The following is a 7,946-nucleotide window of genomic DNA, read 5'->3' as shown; positions in this document are numbered from 1 at the left end:
CCTCTTGTTCTTCTATGAGCTTTGACGACTCTGTCACAACAAAACCCTCCCGTTTTATAGCAACTTCCCATTGCCTCTTCATGCCTGTATCACGGGGAAACCTTCAAATGTGAAGAAAAAACAGCGAGAGATCATGAGAGAGAGTACCAGTTCCTGCTGAACATTGACAGAATATTATAATTAATAACGTAAAATAACCAAAATGATTGTTCAATCATACTTGTGAAATGTAATCCCATGTGATCTGGAATCAATACTGCGCCGGTTATTGCAACCGTAAGTAGTGATGTTACGTCTGACACCGAAGCTTCGATGCTTGCTTCAGACTCGAAAAGTCCTTGCAATGAACCACTGTTTCGGAGCTTGTATCGTTACGTCACTAGTCACGTGAAATACGACGTCTGAAGCAAACACACTGGTTCATTTCTGTAGTGAACCACACGACTGCTTTGATAGCCCAGTCCGGCGTTGACAGATTTGAAACTTGGCGGCTTTATTTTTCACGCAACTGAAGCCAAACCATAGAAAAGCTTTCTAAACATTTTTTGTGTACTCCAGCATCATCTGTTTCGTGCGAGAGAATATTCTCCAAAGCTGGTGAATTTGTAAAAAAAGAAGAAGAAAGAAATCGCCCACATCACCAAATGTATAGCCTATTAGGCTATATTATAAAATTATTTAAAAATATATTATAATTAATATAAAATTATATTTCTGAATAAAAAACACAACATTTAATGAATACCCTCCTCCACATTGTCCAAGCCGTGTCCAGTTGCCCTCTGCCACATTATAAATACATTTTTATATAAATAAATGTCCAGTTAGTTGTAGAGTGCTGTATCCTACACTAATATTCACACAGACAAACACATGTCAGGTTCAATGTTTTATTGAGGGTTTGAAACATGAACACAGTGTCAGCTCTGACAACCCAAATGGGGCGGTAACATTAGCCTACTTGCATTGTCAGTTTTGTTGCATTACATTTACTTCACCAGCAGATGGTGGTGTGCATTTTCTGTTTGAATGAAGCTTCGAGTAATGAACGAAACGCTTCATTTGACCATCACTAACCGTAAGCTGCACAAAATACGGCCATAGTATGGCTTTCTTTCCGTTAACTCCCATTGACTCTGCTGCGTCCGAAATCGCCTACTACCATACTATATAGTATGCAAAAAGCACTACATTGCCTACTATATAGTATGGAAGTAGGCGGTTTCGGACGCAGCGTCTGTCTCTGGTGCTAGCGTGCAATGAGGAGACCCATCCAATATGGCGCCGGCGCTTGATGCGTTCCAGCACGTCATGAGGTGTCTACGTATGTAATGTCTATGGTATTGACCCTCCATCGCAGTAGGTGGCGGAAATGCACCAAAAGCTGGTTTGCCAACCGCCAATAAACACAAAAGAAGAAGAAGACTTCCGGCTTGCTTTGTGTTGTTGGCTGTCGCGAGTGTCGGTTGCCAGGGTGAGGATGGATCACACCTCTTTAGCAGATAGATAAACTCACATTTCTATCTCTCTAAAACACATCACAAAACGCATATCTATACACCCAGACAACGACGATTAGGAAATAGTGCCATCACAACGGGTGAGTTACAAATGGAGCAAAAAGCAAAACTGTCAGAGTCAATCCCTGTAATCAGATGTAAACACTTCTTAGGTAACGTTACATACCGAGCGATAGCATTAATGCTCAGTAATGTCGGTGTAATGATTTAAAATGTCTGTATTTAATATGTTGTCTTAAGAAATTATCTATGTTCTAGAATAACTCACAATGTTTAAACGCAAGCTATGAACACGCATACTGTATTGAAGCTGTCTGTGAAATCCAGGCTGAGGTTTCTGAAACTGATTACGAGACAAAGAGCATCAAAGTTGGATTTGACTCATTGATTTCGTTTTAATTTATTTAAATTTTTATTCAGTCGTAAGTCAATTTTAAATAAATCCGTTATATTTTATAGAATGTGTATAATGTAAGAGCGTTTTATGTACAATTTTCACAAGCAGAGTCAACAAATATATGTTTTTCTCCATTTATTTACATGTCCAATGTTGATTCGCACGTGTTTAGCCTATTAAGTGACCAACAAAAGCCATCTTGGCTACATGTGTCCTCTACAGACCCACTAATACCTCTTAAATCGGATTACTGGTGGAGAACTAAGTTACACTCTTTCTGTTTTCTCTCTGTTAATGCTTTACTTTTACACCTTTGGTGTAATATTTTGTAATGCATTAAACTAAATGTAAGGTATTTTACTGTATGTTCACACTGTGTTGTTACAACTGGAAGGAATGAACTGATATGGCCATGATGTGTTTTTGCCTTTATTGCATTTAAACGCTCTTTCAAGATCTTTAAAGGCGGGGTGCATGATTTTTGAAAAACACTTTGGTAATGGGAGTGGGGCCTAACACCAAAACACACTTGTAGCCAATCAGCAGTAAGTGGCTTGTCTACTAACTGACATCGTTGCCTGGGTTGTGTATGTGTGGGGTGGGTCTATCAAAAGAGGTCCAGATTCTATTGGGGGTAGGGGCGTGTTTGTTTAGATGTCAACATTGGCTTTCAAACATCGTGGACTCCGCCTTTAATGTGCGTGCTTTACTTTCAGAGGCACAAAAAGAATGACTAGAAGTATAAACAATTCTCGGGCCCGTTGGGAGACCCGTAACTTGCCAGATCTGGCCAGCGCGGCACTTTCATGAAGGCATTCAAAATTACGCTTAAGCCTGATTTATAGTCATGCGTAAGTTTTACGCCGTAGCTATGTGGCCTGACATGCACCTCGCAAAAATTTTAACAGCGCGTCAGTTCTACGCGGACCGCAAGCGCTGTGACTGGTCCACCAGAACCCCTCCTGTCAGGTTAAAAAACTGCGTCATAGGAATTTTCGTTTGCAACGGTGAAAACAAAGATGAGCCAAGTTGAGGAGTGATTTAACGCAAACGGCAACAAAAGTCACTGTTTATTTACTTCCATCATTGCTGGTCTTCTCAAATCATACACAACAAGTTGCTGTTTCTTCTTCGTTTGTGGGTTAACTTGCCAAGCTTCTTCTTCTCTGACGGTCGCGCTGCTACTGTGGTTACACGCGTGGATACTGCCTACCAGCGGTTTGCGCGTGTGTTTGCACGTCGATGCGGAGGACGACGCAAAAGTATAAATGAAAACTAACGCGGAACCTACGCAGTCACGGCAACGCCGTAGGACCTACGCACGACTATAACGAGCCCTTTAGGCTTTGCTAGTTTAAATATTCGCCCAGAAAGCTGCATCACAAAGCTTTAGACTGTGCACGTAAATAAACCTGCATGGTAACAGTATATTGGATCTGTGCATTACATGTAGATCTTAAAGTGACATCACATCAAATAAATGTCTGTGTAACAGAGGCTAGCCTAGTAGTCAGTGAAAGCTGTGCAGTAAAGTAAACTCCACTCCAAGAGGTCAAGATCAAGAGGTGCTCTAGTGAAAGATGCTGTAGGTCATGGCCTTTAGCCTCCTTGTTAGAGCACCCGATTCCCATGCCGGATCGGTTCACGTCGAGGGGCAACCTTCCGATCTTTTTGATGAAGTCAATACGGAAGTGATTTAAACTGCAATTCATCGACTTGCCGCTAGAGGCTGGCTCCAAAAGGGAGTCAATTCCCATAGCCCATAACCTCCATGTTAAAATGCCCAACTTTACAGTAGAAAACAATATATTTACAGCCTGGTACACATTTTTTTTTTTGGTCTGTATAGCTAATTTTACCTTTCATGACAACTGTGATGTGGGATAATTTTTTTGTAACTTATCCGTTTAAATTATATTAAGCCTTGAAGTTCTGCATAATTAAGGGTGTGGCCACTTGAGTGATGGTTGAACAGCCACTGCTGTCACTGTTTAGTCAAGCTAGGCAGGCGTGGTTTCAGCAACCAGTCACCTCAGCTTCTAAAAATTCTAAAACAGTTAATCACATTGACCACAACACATGCTCCTCTGTTCTCCGGTCTTGCTTAAACGTAATTGGTTGGCTCTGCTGTTGGCTTATGTTATTTGTATAAGGCGATCTGATTTGAGTCCTGTCCGATCTATTTCCATCAAAAGTGAAGGTGAAGACCCTTTGTGTGTCATGCTCTTTCATCAGAAAACAATGTTAAATAAATTTTCCCCATTTTAGTGCCAACAGTGGGATGGAGAGGAGTTCATTGCTTGACTTCTCTTAAGATCATCAACAGGACAGGAATGAGAGAGTAAGGGATCCAAGCACGAGAGGGCTGTCTATTAGTACTGTGATTCTCTGAGTGACGGTGACCCAGGATGAACCGCTATACAACACTCAAGCAGCTTGGCGATGGGACCTATGGCAGCGTCCTAATGGGGAAAAGCAATGAGTCTGGAGAACTAGTGGCCATAAAGAGGTGCGTCAAACTTTTGGACTTTATATAAAACTAAAGGTAGCTCCTTTTAAGAATACTGGTTTTACATTGGCTTCCAAGGCACCTTAACATCAAGTTTAATGATCTGGAACAAACTTAATTGAAAATATATGGTACTACAGTAATATGTACGGTTATAACTATGGTACAATGCTGAACTGTGAGTCGAAATAGAATTAGAAGGGCCAGATGGAATCTGCCAACCTTTTTGCACAAATGTTTAGAAAAAAAAAGCTGATAGAAGATAGGAGCTGTAAATATGACAAATTAATTCTAAAATATAGGGCTGCGCGATTAATCGCATGCGATTGTCACACGCATCACGTCAGTAAAGCCGGTTTCTTGATTAGTAGTAAGGGTGCGTCTCATTTCTCTGTCTTCCCCCTTCCCCTCGGCTTTGTGCGTTCATGTGAGGAGAAGCGTTCAGTTCTCATTTTGATCATGGGCTAGGGCCAAGGCGTAGGGATACATAGCCCTTGAAACGAAGTGTGATGAGAACCACACTTGAAAGAGAGGGTTAACATTAACGTAGGATTTTCAGTTTAATTGATATTATATTATGACACTCGTGTTTTATGATACTTTGAATACAATGTCAAGCGGTTTTAATTATAATGTTTTTGCTTTGAAGCGCTAGTTATGCACTATTTGTTGAGCAGCTCATGCAATCGATATCACAACCTGAGATGACGGCATCTTCTTTGTTTATGTCAACGCTTGTTGCCTCTGTTGACGTAGCAGCCAGTTAGCGGTATATAGCGCAAACGGTAATCGAGTTTTTTGAGGAACGATCTGTCTTACCCCTTCACTCGGTTTCGAGTGGCAAGGGGAAGACGAAGGGGTTAGGGGTAAGACAGAGAAATGAGATTGTCCCTAAATCGGCATTAGCTGCATCAAGATGTAGCGACGTTTACTACACAGAGCCGCAGTTCACTGACAAGCGAGGAAATATCGCATTCATAATCGCTGGCGATTTATCCGTGATTATGAATGCGATACTTTGCCGCTTATCTGTGAACTACAGCTTTTTGTAGTAAATGCCACTCCATATGAAAGCAGCTGATGCCGATTTACTACTAATCAAGGAACCGAGACGAGATGGGTGTGACAATCCTGTGCGATTTATCGTGCAACCCTACTAAAATATTAACATTTATTTATATTTACCAATCAAATTTAATTTACCACTGAATAAAACAAACCAAATGAGTACTCTGGAAGTCAAGACCATAGAATTATATAAAAAAATAAAGTTACATTACATATTATTTCTTAATTACATATTGCACATTATTGATCATCATTATATTTTATAGCACAATAAAAAAGCTCATGCTGGATTTAGATAATTTTTTTTTACAATACAGTGTAAATATAGAACTTTAGAAAAATTATAGAACTATATAAAGCCTAACACATCTCAAACATCAAATAATTCATGCAGGCCACACATGCCACTAACTACCCACAAACACATGCACCTGTGAGGTATGTATGCATGTCAAATCTGCAGAAATCTATAGAGTTTCAGTGGATGTCTGTGGGAGCACTTTTTTTTTTCAATTCAATTTTATTTATATAGCGCTTTTCACAATTGGTAATTGTTTCAAAGCAGCTTTACATTACTAGAAGCAGTGAAAAGCACAGAAAATCGACAGATAGCACAACATAATACACGATAGCATAGCAGCTAAATTTGCTGCGGCTAGGAATCAACATTATAAGCAAGCATATTAATGTAACTTATAGAAGAGGGTGCTAAGTATATATATTATACTAGGGCTGTCAAAATAAACGCGTTAACGCAAATTCATTTTAATGGCACTAATTTTATTAACACGCGATTAACGCAACACGCAATTTCTGTTTGACCCACAGCTGGATGAATTGAGACGCAGCAAGTGACCGGCGCTGTCTAGATCAGTCGGTGCTTTTCATAAAAATAAGAACACTAAGCTCTCGTCTAGTGAATCCAATGCTCTAAATGGTCATTAAACATCTAAAATGCACGTTTTCTGCACGTGCAGTTTTCTTTATCTGCACGTTTTCTGTGAGGTGTACCGTCCCAAATCCATGTAAAGCAAAGATGCGTCTTTCACTTTTTAGTTTCGTTTTTAAAGCATTCAGAAATGATAGAAAATAAACTGCAGGACTTTCTTGATGTTAAAATAATTATTAAGAGAGATGAAGTTCGGGATCTGATTGATGTTAAAAGAGTTATTAAGAGTGAAAAGGCTCAAAAGCGATGTCTGACGCAGACGTCAAGCGCATGCACACAAACGCGCGAGTGCGTGACCCTGATATATATAGACACAAAATTACAGGTTTAAAAATATATTTTTTGACAAGAATTCACGCGGGTATGACCTATAATCTGTTATATCTGAAGTGAATGTTTGGTTAACTGTTAAGGAAAAGTATCTGTTGTGTCATTATATTAAACCCTTGCATTATCCTACAGTATCATAAAGTGGTCTGTCTCAATGTCAAAATTAAACAATAAAAGAAAAACATATATGTAACATATATTGATATTGTTTTTGCTCTGCGTTAACAGGTATAGTTCTGTCATGTCAGATTCCAACAATTGTTCCAATTGTTTTTAAGTTTTTTAATAGAGAATGTTAAAATATAAATGACACATTTTTGAAAATTTGCTCATCCCAACTGAATTTGCCAGCACAGGTCACAAATGATGCAGCAGCAAACAGAAATGGAGAAAGAACAAAGTCTTCTAAAGGCAAAAACATTTATAAAACTATGGCTGATGGTTCTGTTGAAAATGTAAACAGGCTGTTGCAAACATGCATTTGCATATAGCATATATATTACCCAAATCCATGCTGATTAGAGCATTAAAAACTTAAAAAGTGTTACATTTAGGTACATTTAGAACAGATAAAAATGTGCGATTAATTTGCGATTAATCGCGATTTAACTCATGAAATCATGCGATTAATCGCAATTAAATATTTTAATCTATTGACAGCCCTAATATATACACATGTAAATGGATAAGGAAATTTTGTGGATTCTGCCGGTGGTCGTTGGTCAGGCATCAGCTGGGCATCAGTAGATCAGAGGTGTGCCGGCATTCACATTTACCGGAACTGGGTCTGTTTGTCTCATTGTCCTCGAGGTCGAGGACGAGACGGGGAGAGAGAAACAAAATCCTATTAGCGTAGGGGCCGTTCACATGTAATGCAAGTGTCACACAGTGATGTGGTTTAAATCAGTTCCAGACAGGTTAACTATTGCGGCATAAGTATGTTACCCACAGTTGAGGATTTAGCTAATTGGGGGCCCAATGCAAAGGTATCTATGGTAACTATGGGTCCCCATCCGATGAAAATGAAACATGCCGGCCCGTTTGACTAAGGCCAGAAGCCCCACTGTCGTTGTTAATGCAGGTTTAGTGGCAAACGGTGGCAAACTATTTAGCACAATTCATTTTGAAGTGTTCATGCTGATAAGGTTATTTATTTATTTATTAGGTTGGTCT

The 7,946-nt window shown here is 39.4% G+C and overlaps 1 protein-coding gene across 7 annotated transcripts in view; it reads left to right on the top strand.

The window, feature by feature from the left end:
* The first annotated feature begins 1,351 nt into the window (after window positions 1–1,351).
* The window catches only part of mak (male germ cell-associated kinase), a 31,022-nt gene continuing 24,427 nt past the window's right edge, over window positions 1,352–7,946 (top strand). For 3 of the 7 annotated variants that reach the window (XM_055181700.2, XM_055181701.2, XM_055181705.2), the window contains exons 1-2: window positions 1,423–1,600; window positions 4,186–4,426. In XM_055181700.2, coding sequence (XP_055037675.1) covers window positions 4,326–4,426 — 101 coding nt within the window. In that variant the 5' untranslated portion in view covers window positions 1,423–1,600; window positions 4,186–4,325. Of the gene's footprint in view, window positions 1,601–4,185; window positions 4,427–7,946 lie in introns of all 7 variants that reach the window. The other 4 variants (XM_055181697.2, XM_055181699.2, XM_055181698.2 and 1 more) reach the window with 3 other exon arrangements.

This window comes from Misgurnus anguillicaudatus, chromosome 25 (genome assembly GCF_027580225.2).
Source record: "Misgurnus anguillicaudatus chromosome 25, ASM2758022v2, whole genome shotgun sequence".
NCBI classification, from domain to species: Eukaryota; Metazoa; Chordata; class Actinopteri; order Cypriniformes; family Cobitidae; genus Misgurnus; species Misgurnus anguillicaudatus.
This window is presented reverse-complemented; position numbering and strand designations above follow the sequence as displayed.